Source organism: Phalangium opilio, unplaced genomic scaffold (genome assembly GCF_054372755.1).
Source record: "Phalangium opilio isolate 3A_F unplaced genomic scaffold, DU_Popi_V2 ptg000046l_1, whole genome shotgun sequence".
NCBI classification, from domain to species: Eukaryota; Metazoa; Arthropoda; class Arachnida; order Opiliones; family Phalangiidae; genus Phalangium; species Phalangium opilio.
Genome location: NW_028324169.1, coordinates 993,134 through 1,020,049, shown reverse-complemented (window position 1 = coordinate 1,020,049; position 26,916 = coordinate 993,134). Strand labels below are relative to the sequence as shown.

Sequence of the window (26,916 nt, the reverse complement as noted above, 5' to 3'; positions counted from 1 at the left end):
ACATCTATATTACTTAACAAATATTTCATACCCTTGACACTGGATCATTTAGGACATTAGCTTCGGTAGTGGTGGTTCTCTGGCGAATATCTCCTGGTCCCTTGGCACCGTTTATCGAGCAATTTCGATATTAAATTCATTTTGCTCTTCTCCGAGGTAACGCATTCCAACGATTTCAAATCCTCTCGGAATATTTTCAGACGCCTTAGAGTAATCCATGACCCAATACACGCGAGATAAGAGTGATATATATTTTTTCGGTAACATTACCCGTACATTAGTTCAGTTTTTAGACCGACAAAATTTCCAAGAATATCGTTAAATAAAATAGAGACGTCGTCTTCGTAATCTCCGTATTCCTCGACAAAGGATTCTAGAATTCTTTCGTAGTTAAGCAACGGAATAGCTCTAATTAGGTTTTTCTCCACTCTCTCACTCCAATTAGTATCCGTGGGTAAACAAGTGACATCGTGGGCGATTTCGTTATGACAGCTGATATTTTCGCACGAGTCAGTCAAATTAAATAAAATATTGGTTAAACTGTCCAAGATAATTTTCTTCATTATTTCTCTGGCCTCTTCTTTCCGCTTAAACTCGATACCAATAACGTTTTTCAAGTTCTTTAACCTTAACCAACTGTCTTTATTTAATGAAAATCCTTTCGATGTTGAGAATAGAATATTATATCTATTATTCGATCCTCTAATATATTGACGAATGTCAACTATTTTTCCTCTTTGACATACGAAGCATTCCAGTTTAACTCTCTGAGTACCGTCAACTAACCAGGTCAGAAATCGTTCCGTTATTCCGTTAAAGAAAACGTCAATATCCGCTACGAAAGTCCATATACTATTCCAAATACAACTGTCGAAAGACGCTTCGGTTTTAGTATCGAGTCGTTTGACATTGAAGACGGGAAGAATTCCGCTTCCAACGTAAATGTTCTGCTTCTCCGATAGGTAGTGTACTTGATTCATCTCTAACCGGTTATGAGAGAATGCTTCTTAAATCAGAGGTTATATAGAGCCTTTTTACTCGGGATTAAATAACACCGAGCGATCCCTAGTTATCATGATAGAATTTTCAAATTCGGAATAAATTATGCACGTGACATTGTGTGGCAATTTGTCTTTAAATTTCATATTGATACGTAGATTTCCTTGTCGGGGCAAAGAAAGATGACTAGCCCCCGCATTTTCATCCGGGCTTAAATCTAGGCGATACAAAGCGTAACCTTTTTTGGACTCTTCGTACGTGATAAAATTTCCATTGTTTTTTCTGTATGTGTTTAGAGAGGTGAACAACGACATGTACTCTCGAGTGTATAGATTGTTTTCGTAATCAGGCGTAAAGGCTTCCGAAGGATAGGTATCAGTACCGACGTTAACGGATAGGTAATTAAGATCAAAAGTTTCAAAATTAAAGGGGTTTAAAGAATGATTACCATTAAATGCCGAGGTTCGAACTAGGCCCATGATTACTCTTTGAGGTATTTTACCTAAGAAGACGTTTTCTCGATTAACGTCGTTCATTCCAGTTGGAATTGAAAAGGTTTTCACGACTGTTTGATTCAAAGGATAGATGGCGCTGGTTTTCTCTAATACTGTAGCGTGGGCTAACATTATTTCGGGATTTATTTTTAGTCTTTTAACGTATAGTGAGGCATTATCGATAACCACTTTATATTTCTTATCAGCGGCTTCTTTCGATATTACGCAAAACTCTGGTTCGGATCGAATAAGTCTAAATCTAACGTCTACATTATTCAATAGGAAACGATTTAAGCGACAAATATCAACGTGTAACGGGGCGTATAAATGAATCGTACTCGATACCTTGGCTCTCTCGCCTCTTCTTAATATCCCATTGGTAGTTAGATTATTATTGGCTGCCACCCAGGCGTATTCGGGATCGATCGGATTATCCTTATAATATAACCCGAGATTTAGTTGGCTTTCTTTAGCATCTATACCGTAATTTAATAAATTCTCGAGATAAGCCATATAAGGGGCTCCTTGGTTAGGGGACTGAACGCTCGTGTTTCCTAAAAAGACGTCTATTAGGGAAAAGAGAGCGGCGTGTAAAAGATTAACCGGAGCTACTTTTTTTTCAGCCGCTGGTACGGTGGTGCCGTCCGAATGGAGCACCCTGACCTTTAGCCTTAATCTAGTTTTAGAAAGGTCGATATAATGTTCGCTCGTGCCAGGGACAAAAAATTCCAAAGGTCCACTATCCGTTACGGAGCTTAAAGGTTGATAACTTTCGTTGCTACTAGTTATAATGTTAGCGTTCAAAGGGGGTGTCGCGAATAGGTCTAATTCCCCCATCATGCCTTCGAATTGGGCCATCTTGTTTTACGATAAAAAATCGGCCTTTGATCTACTTTTCTTCTTTCGTATCTTCTGACGTTTCCGTCGAATACCAGACCCGTACTGAGAATTAGCCAGACTATCACCCGCTTTATGAATTAAATTTGAGCCCGCTATTTTTAGATTCCTTTTGAACGCTCTCTTGGGTTCTTCTCCAGCGCTCAAATCTTGAATAAACCTTCCACCAAGTCCTAAAGCTTCTTTACCCACGCTCTTAGCTATCGGTTTCGCTAGAGGAGTTAACATTCTCATCAAAGCTCTAAAAATGCCTCCTAAACCAAATCTTTGTTGCACTAATACACCTGGTGGAGATCCAAGGAACTGTTCCTGATAATAGGACACGTACCTATTAGGTCGAGACATGTCGTCTAAAGTGAATTTTGATAATGATGCGATCCGATATAAAGGATATAGGAGCGTCGGCTTCGTCTCTAATATCATTTTTGATAGTTTCAATTTCGTTGGATCTTATAGGATAATAGTCTATAGTATCGTACGTGATAATTTTCTCCGACGTATCGTTTTTAGTGCGAATGACGCGTAGAAGAGGTTTGAAACCAGAGCCAATAAACTGGGGGTATATCAGATCAGTGTAAACGTATAAATATTGACTGACTAAATCCGGTTTGAAGTTGGCATTTGCAGACCCTAATAGACGATTAGTTTGGTCACCGAATCCTAACATAGAACCTAATTTGTTACGAACGCCTCTAAAAAGCACGGTGCATTCCTTATCAGTCATTATTCGAACGGTACCGTTATCGTTTAACGAGAAATTAAACCGAGATTGATGAGCTTCGGGTATCGCTCTATTCATAGCTTCCAATAGGGCGTCGACACTCAAGGGTCCCTCAGGGATCTTTACCGTTACCATACGATTTTGAAGTTTTAAAGTTTTTTTCAATTATATCTCGATATAATTATTGGTGCAGTTTATCGTAATATTTCTAGCTTGTTGAGACAATGGAATGGGGCAAATGTATTCTCCAGTAATGTACTCGTCCGTTTCGAATCCTAAAACCTGAGCCAGAGGGCCAGGAGCTAGCCTGGCCTGGTGACCGGCATCGACTGATAATTTAACTCTCTTGATAGGAGGCCCAGTCGGAACTGACATATCTATAACCTGTATTTTCACGGGAAAATTCTGTTTTTCAAGCTGAACGGTTAAGTCACGCACCAGTTTATTCTGCATTGAAAAAAATACGGCGTTTCCATTTTTATATTTCGAACCTTCGTACTTTTGCGGTATTAACTCTACTCTTCTAACGTCCCAGCCATCATTCGTTAAATATTGTTCAGGTACCTGTATTTCGAAAGAGTTACAGGTATTGTCTATTACGGTTGAAATTTTCGGTGTTAATATTTGCGATAAACCAATTTCCCATTCGTTTGAAAGAATAATTGGTTTACCTAATTTCACCGTGAAAGACGATTGTGAATTATCGGGATATTCATCAGTTTTATCACTTAACAGAGTAACGAAAAAAGAATTGACCGACATAATTGATATTTTATTTAAAAATGAATGAGGATTTACACGTTTTTCAATTTTATTTAGAAATAAAAGGTTGAACTCGAAGTGATGGTTAGAGCGGGGTTCGATCTCGCGACCTATTGATTGGCGAACAAACGCGCTAACCACTACACCGAGAGCAACCTTAAGCGCTTCCTACGTTATAGAGAAGATTACATTAACATATACTTGGAAATAAAACGGGTAGATGTTCATGATAAAAACAATCGGGAGTAACGAATTTACTCATTTGTTCCTGTATGTATTTTATAAAGTCATTTCCGTAAAATTCGGCTTTTTCTTCTAAACACAATGGCGCCGGTGAATCCGTTTCCGGGGCTTTAACTCTTGTTTGATTTATACCGTGACCCAATCGGGTAAATAACAGTCCGTCATCTAATTCCTCCAAAATAATGGTACTCCTAGGTAATATGAATAGTTTCAGTCTGATTTTAGTACTCGATATCTTTTACTTGAGGCTCTCTATCTTTAAACATAGGGCATTTCTTCGTAACACGAGCGATTTTTCCACTTTCAGATACTTGGTGTTCGAAACATATTGTATACATAGCGCATTGATCTAAAAGATACGCGACCATATATTGGAAATCGTCGCGCCCTTTGAATCGTTGATACGTCACTATATAGCGCATTCTGTAAGATTCCCCTCGGAAGTCACTGCTCTCTTCAAGGCGTTCGTCGAATAACCGAGATAAAGAAAGAGAGCACTCTCTTATCAGACAAAACTCTGTCTGGTGATTACGTCACGACTAAAGACAAGTACAGACACGTCCTAAAAAACCCATTAACAATGACCTAACCAATTGGCGACCCCCACTATCGAGCAAAAAACGAATTTAGAGAAACCCACCCCGTACATTAATGACTACCTGGAAATAAAAAGGATAATTGTTCCTCGTAGTTACTATCGAGAACCCCTAATTTCCTCATTTCTTCCCGTAAATATTTTACAAAGTCATTTCCGTAAAATTCGGCTTTTTCTTCTAAACACAATGGCACCGGTGAATCCGTTTCCGGGGCTCTAACTCTTGTTTGATTTATACCGTGACCCAATCGGGTAAATAAAAGTCCGCCATGTAAGTCCTCCAAAATAATGGTACTATTGTCAAATATTATTCGTTTCAAAATTTCTGTCTGATTCTGGTACTTGATACCTTGATGTTCAGGAGGTTTATCTTCATATATCGTGCATTTCTTAGTAACACGAGCGATTTTTTCCACTTTCAGATACTCGGTGTTCGAAACATATTGTATACATAGTGCATTGATCTAAAAGATACGCGACCATATATTGGAAATCCTCGCGCCCTTTGAATCGTTGATACGTCACTATATAACGCATACTGTGTAAGAAGATCTGCATTAGAAGTCACTGCTCTCTTCAAGGCGAATAACCGAGATGAAGAAAGCACTCTTTTATCAGACAAAACTCTGTCTGGCGATTACGTCACGACTAAAGAAGTTCACGCCCTTAACCCTTTAACCAATTAACAAAGACCTAATCAATTGGCGACCCCCACTATCGACCAATAAAAGAAGTCAGAGAAACCCACCCGGATAAAAAACCGGTTTTCCCCCGCGCTAGACTCACGCGTGAATTCTCGCGCGAGCCTAGCGCGCTAGAAGGCTTGCGGCATACTTAAATGACCTTATTAACACTCCATATTTCGGTGGGTTTACTACTCACCAAACAGCGGACTTTGCTCGTGCCCGGCATTTAGTAATGCCCTGATGACCTTCGTGTATCTTCTCGAGAATATCCCTCCGAAGGGCATCCGGTACCAGAATCCTTGGGCCTTTCATGAGTAAGCCCTGTTGAATTGTTATTTCATCGCGGAACGGAAGATATTTTCGAAGAGTTTGGTGAACATCGCTTGGTATAGGCCAACCGACTTGAGTATATTGTTGAAGTTTCTTGCAGGTCTCATCTTCCTGTTGTGCAACCCATATCTCTGACAAGCGGACGTCTGATACTAGTATGCTTGAGATGACTAGTTGCACATGAGCAGTTACTTCGTCTTCAAGCTCAGTGGCTCCTACATCTGGTAACGGGCGTCGAGATAAGGTGTCTGCAATTATTAGCTGTTTTCCGGGAACGTAGCTGACTTCATAAACATATCGCATCAGACGGATTCGAAGGCGTTGCAAACGAGGGGATAAGTCGTCAAGTGGCTTTGTTTGCATAATGGCAACCAAAGGTTTATGATCGGTCTCTATGTCTACTTTTACCCCGACGATGTAGTCCTTGAATCTCTCACATGCCCACACCATGGCTAGCGCTTCCTTCTCAATTTGTGCGTATCTTTGTTCAGCCGGACTTAATGTCTTTGATCCATACGCCACTACCCTGAGAGAGCCGTCGGGCTGCTGTTGACGTAGTACGGCGCCAATGCCGAACGATGATGCATCAGCAGAAAGGATGGATCTGTTCTTAGGATCAAATGGAGACAATACCGGTTTCGACGAGAGGATTCGTTGAAGTTTGGTAAAAGCGTCTTGCTGAACGTCAGACCACAGCCACTGATTTTTGATGCTCAGCAACGCATTTAGCGTTTGCGCAATCTCCGCCATGTGTGGAATAAATTTTCCTAGGTAATTAGCCATCCCAAGAAATCTTCGTAGTTGCGTTGCGTCTTCCGGTGGCTTCATTCGTGTGATGGCTTTTATTTTGTCGTCATCCGGCTTAATTCCCTCTCCATCAATCGTGTGACCCAAAAACTTGACTCTTGTGACAGAAAATTCGCATTTTTCGAGATTGAGTGTCACACCCGCCTTTTCCAAATTACGTAACGTATGTCTCAGGCGAGCGTCGTGGTCATCTTGATCCGTTCCATATACTAGTATGTCATCTTGGAGGTTCACATTTCCAGAAACCCCTTCGAGTGCATGGCTGATTTGACGCTGGAAGTGTTCTGATGCTGAACTAAGGCCAAATGGTAGTCGATTGAAATAAAAACGTCCAAATGGTGTGATAAAAGTTGTAAGTGGTGCTGATTTCTTATCCAATGGGATTTGCCAATACCCACTGTTCGCGTCCAACTTTGAAAAAATCTTGGCTTCCGCCAGCTGCCCCAAGACGTGATCCACTGCTGGCATTTGATAACGTTCCCGACGGATATATTTGTTCAGATGGGTGAAGTCGACGCAGATAAGTAAACTGGGTGTTTTTGCTTCCTCGTGCATAGATGTTTCGTTAGCACTCGTCTCTGCATCTTTACGGAACCCTTTCGGTTGATTCTTCAGTACTATAACCATTGGAGCACACCAATCTGTGGGTTCTTCGATTAATGATATCACGCCACGTGCGACCATTCTGTCTAATTCTGCCTTGGTTTCTGTTAAGAGAGCTAACGGAACTCTTCTTGGAGTGGTCAACGCAAAAGGCTTGGCAATAGGATCAAATCGAATTGTATAGGGAGTTTTCATCTTGCCCAGGCGCCCGAACAGATCTGGAAACTCTTCAAGTGGATTGATTAAGGTGCCCGGTTTAATTTCTTCAATCATTTTTACTAGTGATAAGTCTTCACTGTCGGATAAGCCCAATAACGGTATTTTAAGGTTTTGAATGACATAAAGATAGGAGTTTGTCACGACGTTCTTGTATCGTAGCTTGGCCGTGATTCGCCCCGTAGTGTTTAATCGAATTTTCCCTGGACCATACAATAATTTGTCTGACGTGAGCAATTGGTGGTTCTTCAGCGTAGACTCATACAGTTCCATGGGAATCGCGCTAACCTCAGCACCAGTGTCGACTTTGAATTCAATTAACCTCCCGTTGATTTATACTGGGACCATCCATTTTACCTTCCGTTCGCTTGCCACTGGCATGAGGTAAATTTCTTCCATAGGAATATAATTCCGGAGAGAAGCGTCCTGAACCATCTTCTGGCCCTTGATCCTAGTTGCGTTCATTGCCGTGATGGATCCCACATAGAAAGAATCGGCCTCGACCTCATGGATTTGTGATGGACGACGGCATACCTTGGAATAATGGCCGATATCGTTGCAATTGTACCATTTGGCACCCCTGGCAAGGCATTTGTCTCTTGGATGGTTGTCCTCGTCTCCGCACCGATGGCAACATAATGTGAGGTCGTTTGAAAACCTCCTGTTTGGTTTTCTGGACTGTGAGGTATTCTTGAAACGTGATCGTTGGGTTTGCGGTGTAAATTTTCTACGATCGCGACTTCTCAGTTGGTAAACTTGACTGGTTTCAGTGGCTAACGCACCATTCAACTCCAGCTGCTCTCTTCGTCTGTCTTCTGAGCTTCGAACTCTCTGGATGGCTTGCTCCAGCGATAGATTTTCGTCATCTTGTAACCTCTCTGACAATGCATTGTTAGAAATGCCCACCACAATACGATCACGGATTAATTCATCCTTAAGAGCGCCGTAGTTACAATGTTCTGCCATGGCATATACGGATGTGATGAACTCGTCAGCGGTCTCGCCCTCCTTTTGAAAGCGAGTGTTGAATTTGGCCCTCTCATAAATGGTATTCCGACGAATAATGAAATGACCTTCAAACTTGTTAAGGACCAGTTGAAAGGCGGTCTGAGCCTCGACAGCCAGACTGAAGGAACTGAATATGTCATCTGCTTTATCGCCCATGAGGTAGATGAGTGCGTTGACCTGTTCTTCGTCATCTTTCGCGCTGAGGCCCGACGCTTTCCGAAAGCGCTCAAAGTGCCGTTTCCAGGAAGGCAAATCATTCGGACAAGCAAAAGTTAAATGGCTCCGGAGGAGTAACTTGAAAAGCCACCGTCGAAACGACTGGATACGCTGGTAGAGCCATAAAGGTTTTAATTAACTGGGTTTAACACGACTCGGAATAGAGGACTCGCGACTGTGAGAAACACGTCCACGACGCGGGCAAAACAACACTAAGCCTCGGTCGATCGTAACGCGAAACGCGAACGCAGGGCGCGGGAAAAACGAAACGTATTTATAAACCGGTCGAACAAACTTCTGACACCATGTTGTGTTATCGACTTCTTAATAACACGACTAATTAAAACATAACAATAATTATATCGACTTTATTCAGTGCTCGTCGTATTAACATATTTACAGGTTAAGGAATGACTAACTCTCTTGTTAGTTCGTACTCTTATTATATAGGCCTGCCTGAGGTACATAGTTCAGTTCTATCATATAAATCAGTTCAGTTCAGTTTCTACATTATACAACAATCTCTTCCAGTTATTTTCATAAAATATATCGTGTCAGAAGTAGAATTCGAAACCACTCTCTCAAACGTGGACCAAAATACACAGGTTGACATCGTGAACCAATGAAACTAAGAACCCTTGAGTCTGTCGCCTTAGACCGCTCGGTCATCCTGACGTGGTTTAGTGTAATTTGGACGTTTTAAAATTACATCTCATCCAGTTATTTTCATAAAACATATCGTGTCAGAAGTGGGATTCGAACCCACGCCCTCATACGAGGCCCAGAATACACAGATTGAAATCGTTAACCAATGAAACTAAGAACCCTTGAGTCTGTCGCCTTAGACCGCTCGGTCATCCTGACGTGATTTTGTGTAATTTGGACGTTTTAAAATTACATCTCTTCCAGTTATTTTCATAAAACATATCGTGTCAGAAGTGGGATTCGAACCCACGCCCTCATACGAGGCCCAGAATACACAGATTGACATCGTGAACCAATGAAACTAAGAACCTTTGAATCTGTAGCCATAGACAGCTCGGCAATCCTGACATGGTTTTGTGTAATTTGGACGTTTTAAAATTACATCTCTTCAAGTTATTTTCATAAAACATATCGTGTCAGAAGTGGGATTCGAACCCACGCCCTCATTCGAGGCCCAGAACACACAGATTGACATCGTGAACCAATGAAACTAAGAACCCTTGAGTCTGTCGCCTTAGACCGCTCGGTCATCCTGACGTGGTTTAGTGTAATTTGGACGTTTTAAAATTACATCTCTTCCAGTTATTTTCATAAACCATATCGTGTCAGAAGTGGGATTCGAACCAACGCCCTCATACGAGGACCAGAATTCACAGATTAACATCGTGAACGAAGGAAGCTAAGCCCCTTGAGTCTGGCGCCTTAGACAGCTCGGCCATCCTGACGTAATTTTGTGTAATTTGGACGTTTTAAAATTACATCTCTTCCAGTTATTTTCATAAAACATATCGTGTCAGAAGTGGAATTCGAACCCACGCCCTCATACGAGGACCAGAATTCACAGATTCACATCGTGAACGAAGGAAGCTAAGCCCCTTGAGTCTGTCGCCTTAGACCGCTCGGTCATCCTGACGTGATTTTGTGTAATTTGGACGTTTTAAAATTACATCTCTTCCAGTTATTTTCATAAAACATATCGTGTCAGAAGTGGGATTCGAACCCACGCCCTCATACGAGGCCCAGAATACACAGATTGACATCGTGAACCAATGAAACTAAGAACCCTTGAATCTGTAGCCTTAGACAGCTCGGCAATCCTGACATGGTTTTGTGTAATTTGGACGTTTTAAAATTACATCTCTTCCAGTTATTTTCATAAAACATATCGTGTCAGAAGTGGGATTCGAATCCACGCCCTCATACGAGGCCCAGAATAACACAGATTCACATCGTGAACGAAGGAAGCTAAGCCCCTTGAGCCTGGCGCCTTAGACCGCTCGGCCATCCTCACGTGATTTTGTGTAATTTGGACGTTTCAAAATTACATCTCTTCCAGTTATTTTCATAAAACATATCGTGTCAGAAGTGGGATTCGAACCCACGCCCTCATACGAGGCCCAGAATACACAGATTGACATCGTAAACCAATGAAGCTAAGAACCCTTGAATCTGTAGCCTTAGACCGCTCGGCAATCCTGACATGGTTTTGTGTAATTTGGACGTTTTAAAATTACATCTCTTCAAGTTATTTTCATAAAACATATCGTGTCAGAAGTGGGATTCGAACCCACGCCCTCATTCGAGGCCCAGAACACACAGATTGACATCGTGAACCAATGAAACTAAGAACCCTTGAGTCTGTCGCCTTAGACCGCTCGGTCATCCTGACGTGGTTTAGTGTAATTTGGACGTTTTAAAATTACATCTCTTCCAGTTATTTTCATAAAACATATCGTGTCAGAAGTGGGATTCGAACCAACGCCCTCATACGAGGACCAGAATTCACAGATTAACATCGTGAACGAAGGAAGCTAAGCCCCTTGAGTCTGGCGCCTTAGACAGCTCGGCCATCCTGACGTAATTTTGTGTAATTTGGACGTTTTAAAATTACATCTCTTCCAGTTATTTTCATAAAACATATCGTGTCAGAAGTGGAATTCGAACCCACGCCCTCATACGAGGACCAGAATTCACAGATTCACATCGTGAACGAAGGAAGCTAAGCCCCTTGAGTCTGGCGCCTTAGACAGCTCGGCCATCCTGACGTGATTTTGTGTAATTTGGACGTTTTAAAATTACATCTCTTCCAGTTATTTATAAAAACATATCGTGTCAGAAGTGGGATTCGAACCCACGCCCTCATACGAGGCCCAAAATAACACAGATTCACATCGTGAACGAAGGAAGCTAAGACCCTTGAGCCTGGCGCCTTAGACCGCTCGGCCATCCTGACGTGATTTTGTGTAATTTGGAGTTTTAAAATTACATCTCTTCCAGTTATTTTCATAAAACATATCGTGTCAGAAGTGGAATTCGAACCCACGCCCTCATACGAGGACCAGAATTCACAGATTCACATTGTGAACGAAGGAAGCTAAGCCCCTTGAGTCTGGCGCCTTAGACAGCTCGGCCATCCTGACGTGATTTTGTGTAATTTGGACGTTTTAAAATTACATCTCTTCCAGTTATTTTCATAAAACATATCGTGTCAGAAGTGGGATTCGAACTCACGCCCTCATACGAGGACCAGAATTCACAGATTCACATCGTGAACGAAGGAAGCTAAGCCCCTTGAGTCTGGCGCCTTAGACCGCTCGGTCATCCTGACGTGGTTTAGTGTAATTTGGACGTTTTAAAATTACATCTCTCCCAGTTATTTTTATAAAACATATCGTGTCAGAAGTGGGATTCGAACCCGCGCCCTCATACGCGGACCAGAATACACAGATTGAAATCGTTAACCAATGAAACTAAGAACCCTTGAGTCTGTCGCCTTAGACCGCTCGGTCATCCTGACGTGATTTTGTGTAATTTGGACGTTTTAAAATTACATCTCTTCCAGTTATTTTCATAAAACATATAGTGTCAGAAGTGGGATTCGAACCCGCGCCCTCATACGAGGCCCAGAATACACAGATTGACATCGTGAACCAATGAAACTAAGAACCCTTGAATCTGTAGCCTTAGACAGCTCGGCAATCCTGACATGGTTTTGTGTAATTTGGACGTTTTAAAATTACATCTCTTCCAGTTATTTTCATAAAACATATCGTGTCAGAAGTGGGATTCGAATCCACGCCCTCATACGAGGCCCAGAATAACACAGATTCACATCGTGAACGAAGGAAGCTAAGCCCCTTGAGCCTGGCGCCTTAGACCGCTCGGCCATCCTCACGTGATTTTGTGTAATTTGGACGTTTCAAAATTACATCTCTTCCAGTTATTTTCATAAAACATATCGTGTCAGAAGTGGGATTCGAACCCACGCCCTCATACGAGGCCCAGAATACACAGATTGACATCGTAAACCAATGAAGCTAAGAACCCTTGAATCTGTAGCCTTAGACCGCTCGGCAATCCTGACATGGTTTTGTGTAATTTGGACGTTTTAAAATTACATCTCTTCAAGTTATTTTCATAAAACATATCGTGTCAGAAGTGGGATTCGAACCCACGCCCTCATTCGAGGCCCAGAACACACAGATTGACATCGTGAACCAATGAAACTAAGAACCCTTGAATCTGGCGCCTTAGACCGCTCGGTCATCCTGACGTGGTTTAGTGTAATTTGGACGTTTTAAAATTACATCTCTCCCAGTTATTTTTATAAAACATTTCGTGTCAGAAGTGGGATTCGAACCCGCGCCCTCATACGCGGACCAGAATACACAGATTGAAATCGTTAACCAATGAAACTAAGAACCCTTGAGTCTGTCGCCTTAGACCGCTCGGTCATCCTGACGTGATTTTGTGTAATTTGGACGTTTTAAAATTACATCTCTTCCAGTTATTTTCATAAAACATATAGTGTCAGAAGTGGGATTCGAACCCGCGCCCTCATACGAGGACCAGAATTCACAGATTCACATGGTGAACGAAGGAAGCTAAGCCCTTTGAGTCTGGCGCCTTAGACCGCTCGGCCATCCTGACGTGATGTTGTGTAATTTGGTCGTTTTAAAATTACATCTCTCCCAGTTATTTTCATAAAACATATCGTTTCAGAAGTGGGATTCGAACGCACGCCCTCATACGAGGCCCAGAATACACAGATTGACATCGTGAACCAATGAAACTAAGAACCCTTGAATCTGTAGCCTTAGACCGCTCGGCAATCCTGACATGGTTTTGTGTAATTTGGACGTTTTAAAATTACATCTCTTCCAGTTATTTTCATAAAACATATCGTGTCAGAAGTGGGATTCGAACCCACGCCCTCATTCGAGGCCCAGAACACACAGATTGACATCGTGAACCAATGAAACTAAGAACCCTTGAGTCTGTCGCCTTAGACCGCTCGGTCATCCTGACGTGGTTTAGTGTAATTTGGACGTTTTAAAATTACATCTCTTCCAGTTATTTTCATAAAACATATAGTGTCAGAAGTGGGATTCGAACCCGCGCCCTCATACGAGGACCAGAATTCACAGATTCACATGGTGAACGAAGGAAGCTAAGCCCTTTGAGTCTGGCGCCTTAGACCGCTCGGCCATCCTGACGTGATGTTGTGTAATTTGGTCGTTTTAAAATTACATCTCTCCCAGTTATTTTCATAAAACATATCGTTTTAGAAGTGGGATTCGAACGCACGCCCTCATACGAGGCCCAGAATACACAGATTGACATCGTGAACCAATGAAACTAAGAACCCTTGAATCTGTAGCCTTAGACCGCTCGGCAATCCTGACATGGTTTTGTGTAATTTGGACGTTTTAAAATTACATCTCTTCCAGTTATTTTCATAAAACATATCGTGTCAGAAGTGGGATTCGAACCCACGCCCTCATTCGAGGCCCAGAACACACAGATTGACATCGTGAACCAATGAAACTAAGAACCCTTGAGTCTGTCGCCTTAGACCGCTCGGTCATCCTGACGTGGTTTAGTGTAATTTGGACGTTTTAAAATTACATCTCTTCCAGTTATTTTCATAAAACATATCGTGTCAGAAGTGGGATTCGAGCCAACGCCCTCATACGAGGACCAGAATTCACAGATTAACATCGTGAACGAAGGAAGCTAAGCCCCTTGAGTCTGGCGCCTTAGACAGCTCGGCCATCCTGACGTAATTTTGTGTAATTTGGACGTTTTAAAATTACATCTCTTCCAGTTATTTTCATAAAACATATCGTGTCAGAAGTGGAATTCGAACCCACGCCCTCATACGAGGACCAGAATTCACAGATTGACATCGTGAACGAAGGAAGCTAAGCCCCTTGAGTCTGGCGCCTTAGACAGCTCGGCCATCCTGACGTGATTTTGTGTAATTTGGACGTTTTAAAATTACATCTCTTCCAGTTATTTTCATAAAACATATCGTGTCAGAAGTGGAATTCGAACCCACGCCCTCATACGAGGACCAGAATTCACAGATTCACATTGTGAACGAAGGAAGCTAAGCCCCTTGAGTCTGGCGCCTTAGACAGCTCGGCCATCCTGACGTGATTTTGTGTAATTTGGACGTTTTAAAATTACATCTCTTCCAGTTATTTTCATAAAACATATCGTGTCAGAAGTGGGATTCGAACTCACGCCCTCATACGAGGACCAGAATTCACAGATTCACATCGTGAACGAAGGAAGCTAAGCCCCTTGAGTCTGGCGCCTTAGACCGCTCGGTCATCCTGACGTGGTTTAGTGTAATTTGGACGTTTTAAAATTACATCTCTCCCAGTTATTTTTATAAAACATATCGTGTCAGAAGTGGGATTCGAACCCGCGCCCTCATCCGCGGACCAGAATACACAGATTGAAATCGTTAACCAATGAAACTAAGAACCCTTGAGTCTGTCGCCTTAGACCGCTCGGTCATCCTGACGTGATTTTGTGTAATTTGGACGTTTTAAAATTACATCTTTTCCAGTTATTTTCATAAAACATATAGTGTCAGAAGTGGGATTCGAACCCGCGCCCTCATACGAGGACCAGAATTCACAGATTCACATGGTGAACGAAGGAAGCTAAGCCCTTTGAGTCTGGCGCCTTAGACCGCTCGGCCATCCTGACGTGATGTTGTGTAATTTGGTCGTTTTAAAATTACATCTCTCCCAGTTATTTTCATAAAACATATCGTTTCAGAAGTGGGATTCGAACGCACGCCCTCATACGAGGCCCAGAATACACAGATTGACATCGTGAACCAATGAAACTAAGAACCCTTGAATCTGTAGCCTTAGACCGCTCGGCAATCCTGACATGGTTTTGTGTAATTTGGACGTTTTAAAATTACATCTCTTCCAGTTATTTTCATAAAACATATCGTGTCAGAAGTGGGATTCGAACCCACGCCCTCATTCGAGGCCCAGAACACACAGATTGACATCGTGAACCAATGAAACTAAGAACCCTTGAGTCTGTCGCCTTAGACCGCTCGGTCATCCTGACGTGGTTTAGTGTAATTTGGACGTTTTAAAATTACATCTCTTCCAGTTATTTTCATAAAACATATAGTGTCAGAAGTGGGATTCGAACCCGCGCCCTCATACGAGGACCAGAATTCACAGATTCACATGGTGAACGAAGGAAGCTAAGCCCTTTGAGTCTGGCGCCTTAGACCGCTCGGCCATCCTGACGTGATTTTGTGTAATTTGGACGTTTTAAAATTACATCTCTTCCAGTTATTTTCATAAAACATATCGTGTCAGAAGTGGAATTCGAACCCACGCCCTCATACGAGGACCAGAATTCACAGATTGACATCGTGAACGAAGGAAGCTAAGCCCCTTGAGTCTGGCGCCTTAGACAGCTCGGCCATCCTGACGTGATTTTGTGTAATTTGGACGTTTTAAAATTACATCTCTTCCAGTTATTTTCATAAAACATATCGTGTCAGAAGTGGAATTCGAACCCACGCCCTCATACGAGGACCAGAATTCACAGATTCACATTGTGAACGAAGGAAGCTAAGCCCCTTGAGTCTGGCGCCTTAGACAGCTCGGCCATCCTGACGTGATTTTGTGTAATTTGGACGTTTTAAAATTACATCTCTTCCAGTTATTTTCATAAAACATATCGTGTCAGAAGTGGGATTCGAACTCACGCCCTCATACGAGGACCAGAATTCACAGATTCACATCGTGAACGAAGGAAGCTAAGCCCCTTGAGTCTGGCGCCTTAGACCGCTCGGTCATCCTGACGTGGTTTAGTGTAATTTGGACGTTTTAAAATTACATCTCTCCCAGTTATTTTTATAAAACATATCGTGTCAGAAGTGGGATTCGAACCCGCGCCCTCATCCGCGGACCAGAATACACAGATTGAAATCGTTAACCAATGAAACTAAGAACCCTTGAGTCTGTCGCCTTAGACCGCTCGGTCATCCTGACGTGATTTTGTGTAATTTGGACGTTTTAAAATTACATCTTTTCCAGTTATTTTCATAAAACATATAGTGTCAGAAGTGGGATTCGAACCCGCGCCCTCATACGAGGACCAGAATTCACAGATTCACATGGTGAACGAAGGAAGCTAAGCCCTTTGAGTCTGGCGCCTTAGACCGCTCGGCCATCCTGACGTGATGTTGTGTAATTTGGTCGTTTTAAAATTACATCTCTCCCAGTTATTTTCATAAAACATATCGTTTCAGAAGTGGGATTCGAACGCACGCCCTCATACGAGGCCCAGAATACACAGATTGACATCGTGAACCAATGAAACTAAGAACCCTTGAATATGTAGCCTTAGACCGCTCGGCAATCCTGACATGGTTTTGTGTAATTTGGACGTTTTAAAATTACATCTCTTCCAGTTATTTTCATAAAACATATCGTGTCAGAAGTGGGATTCGAACCCACGCCCTCATTCGAGGCCCAGAACACACAGATTGACATCGTGAACCAATGAAACTAAGAACCCTTGAGTCTGTCGCCTTAGACCGCTCGGTCATCCTGACGTGGTTTAGTGTAATTTGGACGTTTTAAAATTACATCTCTTCCAGTTATTTTCATAAAACATATAGTGTCAGAAGTGGGATTCGAACCCGCGCCCTCATACGAGGACCAGAATTCACAGATTCACATGGTGAACGAAGGAAGCTAAGCCCTTTGAGTCTGGCGCCTTAGACCGCTCGGCCATCCTGACGTGATGTTGTGTAATTTGGTCGTTTTAAAATTACATCTCTCCCAGTTATTTTCATAAAACATATCGTTTTAGAAGTGGGATTCGAACGCACGCCCTCATACGAGGCCCAGAATACACAGATTGACATCGTGAACCAATGAAACTAAGAACCCTTGAATCTGTAGCCTTAGACCGCTCGGCAATCCTGACATGGTTTTGTGTAATTTGGACGTTTTAAAATTACATCTCTTCCAGTTATTTTCATAAAACATATCGTGTCAGAAGTGGGATTCGAACCCACGCCCTCATTCGAGGCCCAGAACACACAGATTGACATCGTGAACCAATGAAACTAAGAACCCTTGAGTCTGTCGCCTTAGACCGCTCGGTCATCCTGACGTGGTTTAGTGTAATTTGGACGTTTTAAAATTACATCTCTTCCAGTTATTTTCATAAAACATATCGTGTCAGAAGTGGGATTCGAGCCAACGCCCTCATACGAGGACCAGAATTCACAGATTAACATCGTGAACGAAGGAAGCTAAGCCCCTTGAGTCTGGCGCCTTAGACAGCTCGGCCATCCTGACGTAATTTTGTGTAATTTGGACGTTTTAAAATTACATCTCTTCCAGTTATTTTCATAAAACATATCGTGTCAGAAGTGGAATTCGAACCCACGCCCTCATACGAGGACCAGAATTCACAGATTGACATCGTGAACGAAGGAAGCTAAGCCCCTTGAGTCTGGCGCCTTAGACAGCTCGGCCATCCTGACGTGATTTTGTGTAATTTGGACGTTTTAAAATTACATCTCTTCCAGTTATTTTCATAAAACATATCGTGTCAGAAGTGGAATTCGAACCCACGCCCTCATACGAGGACCAGAATTCACAGATTCACATTGTGAACGAAGGAAGCTAAGCCCCTTGAGTCTGGCGCCTTAGACAGCTCGGCCATCCTGACGTGATTTTGTGTAATTTGGACGTTTTAAAATTACATCTCTTCCAGTTATTTTCATAAAACATACCGTGTCAGAAGTGGGATTCGAACTCACGCCCTCATACGAGGACCAGAATTCACAGATTCACATCGTGAACGAAGGAAGCTAAGCCCCTTGAGTCTGGCGCCTTAGACCGCTCGGTCATCCTGACGTGGTTTAGTATAATTTGGACGTTTTAAAATTACATCTCTCCCAGTTATTTTTATAAAACATATCGTGTCAGAAGTGGGATTCGAACCCGCGCCCTCATCCGCGGACCAGAATACACAGATTGAAATCGTTAACCAATGAAACTAAGAACCCTTGAGTCTGTCGCCTTAGACCGCTCGGTCATCCTGACGTGATTTTGTGTAATTTGGACGTTTTAAAATTACATCTCTTCCAGTTATTTTCATAAAACATATAGTGTCAGAAGTGGGATTCGAACCCGCGCCCTCATACGAGGACCACAATTCAAATATTCACATCGTGAACGAAGGAAGCTAAGCCCCTTGAGTCTGGCGCCTTAGACCGCTCGGCCATCCTGACGTGATGTTGTGTAATTTGGACGCTTTAAAATTACATCTCTTCCAGTTATTTTCATAAAACATATCGTGTCAGAAGTGGGATTCGAACCCACGCCCTCATTCGAGGGCCAGAATACACAGATTGACATCGTGAACCAATGAAACTAAGAACCCTTGAATCTGTAGCCTTAGACCGCTCGGCAATCCTGACATGGTTTTGTGTAATTTGGACGTTTTAAAATTACATCTCTTCCAGTTATTTTCATATAACATATCGTGTCAGAAGTGGAATTCGAACCCACTCTCTCAAACGAGGACCAGAATACACAGATTCACATCGTGACCCAATGAAACTAAGAACCCTTGAATCTGTAGCTTTAGACAGCTCGGCAATCCTGACATGGTTTTGTGTAATTTGGACGTTTTAAAATTACATCTCTTCCAGTTATTTTCATAAAACATATCGTGTCAGAAGTGGAATTCGAACCCACGCCCTCATACGAGGACCAGAATTCACAGATTCACATTGTGAACGAAGGAAGCTAAGCCCCTTGAGTCTGGCGCCTTAGACAGCTCGGCCATCCTGACGTGATTTTGTGTAATTTGGACGTTTTAAAATTACATCTCTTCCAGTTATTTTCATAAAACATACCGTGTCAGAAGTGGGATTCGAACTCACGCCCTCATACGAGGACCAGAATTCACAGATTCACATCGTGAACGAAGGAAGCTAAGCCCCTTGAGTCTGGCGCCTTAGACCGCTCGGTCATCCTGACGTGGTTTAGTATAATTTGGACGTTTTAAAATTACATCTCTCCCAGTTATTTTTATAAAACATATCGTGTCAGAAGTGGGATTCGAACCCGCGCCCTCATCCGCGGACCAGAATACACAGATTGAAATCGTTAACCAATGAAACTAAGAACCCTTGAGTCTGTCGCCTTAGACCGCTCGGTCATCCTGACGTGATTTTGTGTAATTTGGACGTTTTAAAATTACATCTCTTCCAGTTATTTTCATAAAACATATAGTGTCAGAAGTGGGATTCGAACCCGCGCCCTCATACGAGGACCACAATTCACAGATTCACATGGTGAACGAAGGAAGCTAAGCCCTTTGAGTCTGGCGCCTTAGACCGCTCGGCCATCCTGACGTGATGTTGTGTAATTTGGTCGTTTTAAAATTACATCTCTCCCAGTTATTTTCATAAAACATATCGTTTCAGAAGTGGGATTCGAACGCACGCCCTCATACGAGGCCCAGAATACACAGATTGACATCGTGAACCAATGAAACTAAGAACCCTTGAATCTGTAGCCTTAGACCGCTCGGCAATCCTGACATGGTTTTGTGTAATTTGGACGTTTTAAAATTACATCTCTTCCAGTTATTTTCATAAAACATATCGTGTCAGAAGTGGGATTCGAACCCACGCCCTCATTCGAGGCCCAGAACACACAGATTGACATCGTGAACCAATGAAACTAAGAACCCTTGAGTCTGTCGCCTTAGACCGCTCGGTCATCCTGACGTGGTTTAGTGTAATTTGGACGTTTTAAAATTACATCTCTTCCAGTTATTTTCATAAAACATATAGTGTCAGAAGTGGGATTCGAACCCGCGCCCTCATACGAGGACCAGAATTCACAGATTCACATGGTGAACGAAGGAAGCTAAGCCCTTTGAGTCTGGCGCCTTAGACCGCTCGGCCATCCTGACGTGATGTTGTGTAATTTGGTCGTTTTAAAATTACATCTCTCCCAGTTATTTTCATAAAACATATCGTTTCAGAAGTGGGATTCGAACGCACGCCCTCATACGAGGCCCAGAATACACAGATTGACATCGTGAACCAATGAAACTAAGAACCCTTGAGTCTGTCGCCTTAGACCGCTCGGTCATCCTGACGTGGTTTAGTGTAATTTGGACGTTTTAAAATTACATCTCTTCCAGTTATTTTCATAAAACATATCGTGTCAGAAGTGGGATTCGAACCAACGCCCTCATACGAGGACCAGAATTCACAGATTAACATCGTGAACGAAGGAAGCTAAGCCCCTTGAGTCTGGCGCCTTAGACAGCTCGGCCATCCTGACGTAATTTTGTGTAATTTGGACGTTTTAAAATTACATCTCTTCCAGTTATTTTCATAAAACATATCGTGTCAGAAGTGGAATTCGAACCCACGCCCTCATACGAGGACCAGAATTCACAGATTGACATCGTGAACGAAGGAAGCTAAGCCCCTTGAGTCTGGCGCCTTAGACAGCTCGGCCATCCTGACGTGATTTTGTGTAATTTGGACGTTTTAAAATTACATCTCTTCCAGTTATTTTCATAAAACATATCGTGTCAGAAGTGGAATTCGAACCCACGCCCTCATACGAGGACCAGAATTCACAGATTCACATTGTGAACGAAGGAAGCTAAGCCCCTTGAGTCTGGCGCCTTAGACAGCTCGGCCATCCTGACGTGATTTTGTGTAATTTGGACGTTTTAAAATTACATCTCTTCCAGTTATTTTCATAAAACATATCGTGTCAGAAGTGGGATTCGAACTCACGCCCTCATACGAGGACCAGAAATCACAGATTCACATCGTGAACGAAGGAAGCTAAGCTCCTTGAGTCTGGCGCCTTAGACCGCTCGGTCATCCTGACGTGGTTTAGTGTAATTTGGACGTTTTAAAATTACATCTCTCCCAGTTATTTTTATAAAACATATCGTGTCAGAAGTGGGATTCGAACCCGCGCCCTCATACGCGGACCAGAATACACAGATTGAAATCGTTAACCAATGAAACTAAGAACCCTTGAGTCTGTCGCCTTAGACCGCTCGGTCATCCTGACGTGATTTTGTGTAATTTGGACGTTTTAAAATTACATCTCTTCCAGTTATTTTCATAAAACATATAGTGTCAGAAGTGGGATTCGAACCCGCGCCCTCATACGAGGACCAGAATTCACAGATTCACATGGTGAACGAAGGAAGCTAAGCCCTTTGAGTCTGGCGCCTTAGACCGCTCGGCCATCCTGACGTGATGTTGTGTAATTTGGTCGTTTTAAAATTACATCTCTCCCAGTTATTTTCATAAAACATATCGTTTCAGAAGTGGGATTCGAACGCACGCCCTCATACGAGGCCCAGAATACACAGATTGACATCGTGAACCAATGAAACTAAGAACCCTTGAATCTGTAGCCTTAGACCGCTCGGCAATCCTGACATGGTTTTGTGTAATTTGGACGTTTTAAAATTACATCTCTTCCAGTTATTTTCATAAAACATATAGTGTCAGAAGTAGGATTCGAACCTACGCCCTCATACGAGGCCCAGAACACACAGATTGACATCGTGAACCAATGAAACTAAGAACCCTTGAGTCTGTCGCCTTAGACCGCTCGGCCATCCTGACGCGATTTTGTGTAATTTGGACGTTTTAAATTACATCTCTTCCAGTTATTTTCATAAAACATATCGTGTCAGAAGTGGGATTCGAACCCACGCCCTCATATGAGGCCCAGAATACACAGATTGACATCGTGAACCAATGAAACTAAGAACCCTTGAGTCTGTCGCCTTAGACCGCTCGGTCATCCTGACGTGGTTTAGTGTAATTTGGACGTTTTAAAATTACATCTCTTCCAGTTATTTTCATAAAGCATATCGTGTCAGAAGTGGAATTCGAACCCACGCCCTCATACGAGGACCAGAATTCACAGATTCACATCGTGAACGAAGGAAGCTAAGCCCCTTGAGTCTGGCGCCTTAGACCGCTCGGCCATCCTGACGTGATTTTGTGTAATTTGGACGTTTTAAAATTACATCTCTTCCAGTTATTTTCATAAAACATATCGTGTCAGAAGTGGTATTCGAACCCACGCCCTCATACGAGGACCAGAAATCACAGATTCACATCGTGAACGAAGGAAGCTAAGCCCCTTGAGTCTGGCGCCTTAGACCGCTCGGCCATCCTGACGTGGTTTAGTGTAATTTGGACGTTTTAAAATTACATCTCTTCCAGTTATTTTCATAAAACATATCGTGTCAGAAGTGGGATTCGAACCCACGCCCTCATACGAGGACCAGAATTCACAGATTCACATCGTGAACGAAGGAAGCTAAGCCTCTTGAGTCTGGCGCCTTAGACCGCTCGGCCATCCTGACGTGGTTTAGTGTAATTTGGACGTTTTAAAATTACATCTCTTCCAGTTATTTTCATAAAACATATCGTGTCAGAAGTGGGATTCGAACCCACGCCCTCATACGAGGAACAGAATTCACAGATTCACATCGTGAACGAAGGAAGCTAAGCCCCTTGAGTCTGGCGCCTTAGACCGCTCTGCCATCCTGACGTGATTTTGTGTAATTTGGACGTTTGAAAATTACATCTCTTCCAGTTATTTTCATATAACATATCATGTCAAAAGTGGAATTCGAACCCACGCCCTCATACGAGGCCCAGAATACACAGATTCACATCGTGAACCAATGAAACTAAGAACCCTTGAGTCTGTCGCCTTAGACCGCTCGGTCATCCTGACGTGGTTTAGTGTAATTTGGTCGTTTTAAAATTACATCTCTCCCAGTTATTTTCATAAAACATATCGTTTAAGAAGTGGGATTCGAACGCACGCCCTCATACGAGGCCCAGAATACACAGATTGACATCGTGAACCAATGAAACTAAGAACCCTTGAATCTGTAGCCTTAGACCGCTCGGCAATCCTGACATGGTTTTGTGTGATTTGGACGTTTTAAAATTACATCTCTTCCAGTTATTTTCATAAAACATATAGTGTCAGAAGTGGGATTCGAACCCACGCCCTCATACGAGGCCCAAAACACACAGATTGACAACGTGAACTAATGAAACTAAGAACCCTTGAGTCTGTCGCCTTAGACCGCTCGGCCATCCTGACGTGATGTTGTGTAATTTGGACACTTTAAAATTACATCTCTTCCAGTTATTTTCATAAAACATATCGTGTCAGAAGTGGGATTTGAACCCACGCCCTCATACGAGGACCAGAATTCACAGATTCACATCGTGAACGAACGAAGCTAAGCCCCTTGAGTCTGGCGCCTTAGACCGCTCGGCCATCCTGACGTGGTTTAGTGTAATTTGGACGTTTTAAAATTTTATCTCTCCCAGTTATTTTTATAAAACATATCGTGTCAGAAGCGAGATTCGAACCCGCGCCCTCATACGAGGACCAGAATACACAGATTGAAATCGTTAACCAATGAAACTTAGAACCCTTGAGTCTGTCGCCTTAGACCGCTCGGTCATCCTGACGTGATTTTGTGTAATTTGGACGTTTTAAAATTACATCTCTTCCAGTTATTTTCATAAAACATATAGTGTCAGAAGTGGGATTCGAACCCGCGCCCTCATACGAGGACCAGAATTCACAGATTCACATCGTGAACGAAGGAAGCTAAGCCCCTTGAGTCTGGTGCCTTAAACCGCTCGGCCATCCTGACGTGGTGTAGTGTAATTTGGACGTTTCAAAATTACATCTCTCCCAGTTATTTTTATAAAACATATCGTGTCAGGAGTGGGATTCGAACCCGCGCCCTCATACGAGGACCAGAATTCACAGATTCACATCGTGAACGAAGGAAGCTAAGCCCTTTGAGTCTGGCGCCTTAGACCGCTCGGCCATCCTGACGTGATGTTGTGTAATTTGGACGCTATAAAATTACATCTCTTCCAGTTATTTTCATAAAACATATCGTGTCAGAAGTGGAATTCGAACCCACTCTCTCAAACGAGGACCAGAATACACAGATTCACATCGTGACCCAATGAAACTTAGAACCCTTGAATCTGTAGCCTTAGACAGCTCGGCAATACTGACATGGTTTTGTGTAATTTGGACGTTTCAAAATTACATCTCTTCCAGTTATTTTCATAAAACTTATCGTGTCAGAAGTGGGATTCGAAACCGCGCCCTCATACGAGGCCCAGAATTCACAGATTCACATCGTGAACGAAGGAAGCTAAGCCCCTTGAGTCTGGCGCCCTAGACCGCTCGGCCATCCTGACGTGGTTTAGTGTAATTTGGACGTTTTAAAATTACATCTCTTCCAGTTATTTTCATAAAACATATCGTGTCTGAAGTGGGATTCGAACCCACGCCCTCATACGAGGACCAGAATTCACAGATTCACATCGTGAACGAAGGAAGCTAAGCCCCTTGAGTCTGGCGCCTTAGACCGCTCGGCCTTCCTGACGTGATTTTGTGTAATTTGGACGTTTTAAAATTACATCTCTTCCAGTTATTTTCATAAAACATATCGTGTCTGAAGTGGGATTCGAACCCACGCCCTCATACGAGGACCAGAATACACAGATTGACAACGTGAACCAATGAAACTAAGAACCCTTGAATCTGTAGCCTTAGACCGCTCGGCCATCCTGATGTGGTTTAGTGTAATTTGGACGTTTTAAAATTACATCTCTCCCAGTTATTTTTATAAAACATATCGTGTCAGAAGTGTTATTCGAACCCGCGCCCTCATAAGAGGACCAGAATACACAGATTGAAATCGTTAACCAATGAAACTAAGAACCCTTGAGTCTGCCGCCATAGACCGTTCGGTCATCCTGACGTGATTTTGTGTAATTTGGACGTTTTAAAATTACATCTCTTCCAGTTATTTTCATAAAACATATCGTGTCAGAAGTGGGATTCGAACCCACGCCCTCATACGAGGACCAGAATTCACAGATTCACATCGTGAACGAAGGAAGCTAAGCCCCTTGAGTCTGGCGCCTTAGACCGCTCGGCCATCCTGATGTGGTTTAGTGTAATTTGGACGTTTTAAAATTACATCTCTCCCAGTTATTTTTATAAAACATATCGTGTCAGAAGTGTTATTCGAACCCGCGCCCCCATACGAGGACCAGAATACACAGATTGAAATCGTTAACCAATGAAACTAAGAACCCTTGAGTCTGTCGCCTTAGACAGCTCGGCAATCCTGACATGGTTTTGTGTAATTTGGACGTTTTAAATTACATCTCTTCCAGTTATTTTCATAAAACATATCGTGTCAGAAGTGGGATTCGAAACCGCGCCCTCATACGAGGACCAGAATTCACAGATTCACACCGTGAACGAAGGAAGCTAAGCCCCTTGAGTCTGGCGCCTTAGACCGCTCGGCCATCCTGACGTGATGTTGTGTAACTTGGACGCTTTAAAATTACATCTCTTCCAGTTATTTTCATAAAACATATCGTGTCAGAAGTGGAATTCGAACCCACTCTCTCAAACGAGGACCAGAATACACAGATTGACATCGTGACCCAATGAAACTAAGAACCCTTGAATCTGTAGCCTTAGACAGCTAGGCAATCCTGACATGGTTTTGTGTAATTTGGACGTTTTAAAATTACATCTCTTCCAGTTATTTCATAAAACATATCGTGTCAGAAGTGGGATTCGAACCCACGCCCTCATACGAGGACCAGAATTCACAGATTCACATCGTGAACGAAGGAAGCTAAGCCCCTTGAGTCTGGCGCCCTAGACCGCTCGGCCATCCTGACGTGGTTTAGTGTAATTTGGACGTTTTAAAATTACATCTCTTCCAGTTATTTTCATAAAACATATCGTGTCTGAAGTGGGATTCGAACCCACGCCCTCATACGAGGACCAGAATTCACAGATTCACATCGTGAACGAAGGAAGCTAAGCCCCTTGAGTCTGGCGCCTTAGACCGCTCGGCCTTCCTGACGTGATTTTGTGTAATTTGGACGTTTTAAAATTACATCTCTTCCAGTTATTTTCATAAAACATATCGTGTCTGAAGTGGGATTCGAACCCACGCCCTCATACGAGGACCAGAATACACAGATTGACAACGTGAACCAATGAAACTAAGAACCCTTGAATCTGTAGCCTTAGACCGCTCGGCCATCCTGATGTGGTTTAGTGTAATTTGGACGTTTTAAAATTACATCTCTCCCAGTTATTTTTATAAAACATATCGTGTCAGAAGTGTTATTCGAACCCGCGCCCTCATAAGAGGACCAGAATACACAGATTGAAATCGTTAACCAAT

At 42.8% G+C, this 26,916-nt stretch overlaps 1 protein-coding gene and 3 non-coding genes across 4 annotated transcripts; all 4 read right to left on the bottom strand.

The window, feature by feature from the left end:
• Positions 1-1,034: 1,034 nt before the first annotated feature.
• On the bottom strand, positions 1,035-2,351 carry LOC149674290 (uncharacterized protein F54H12.2-like). Its single transcript, XM_089838636.1, has one exon. The coding sequence runs from the start codon at positions 2,349-2,351 to the stop codon at positions 1,035-1,037; it is 1,317 nt and encodes a 438-aa protein (XP_089694762.1).
• A 20,537-nt stretch (positions 2,352-22,888) lies between these two features.
• TRNAL-CAA (transfer RNA leucine (anticodon CAA)) lies at positions 22,889-23,010 on the bottom strand. Its single transcript has 2 exons — positions 22,973-23,010; positions 22,889-22,934 (listed from the first exon to the last, which is right to left on the bottom strand). It is a non-coding gene; the product is annotated as a tRNA-Leu (tRNA).
• An 821-nt stretch (positions 23,011-23,831) lies between these two features.
• TRNAL-CAA (transfer RNA leucine (anticodon CAA)) lies at positions 23,832-23,953 on the bottom strand. The gene is made up of 2 exons: positions 23,916-23,953; positions 23,832-23,877 (listed from the first exon to the last, which is right to left on the bottom strand). It is a non-coding gene; the product is annotated as a tRNA-Leu (tRNA).
• Positions 23,954-24,396: 443 nt separating this feature from the next.
• TRNAL-CAA (transfer RNA leucine (anticodon CAA)) lies at positions 24,397-24,518 on the bottom strand. The gene is made up of 2 exons: positions 24,481-24,518; positions 24,397-24,442 (listed from the first exon to the last, which is right to left on the bottom strand). It is a non-coding gene; the product is annotated as a tRNA-Leu (tRNA).
• Between the last annotated feature and the right edge of the window lie 2,398 nt (positions 24,519-26,916).

Bases quoted from the DNA above. Each gene is read 5' to 3' on its own strand.
- LOC149674290 (XM_089838636.1), bottom strand. From the start codon at position 2,351: ATGGCCCAATTCGAAGGCATGATGGGGGAATTAGACCTATTCGCGACA.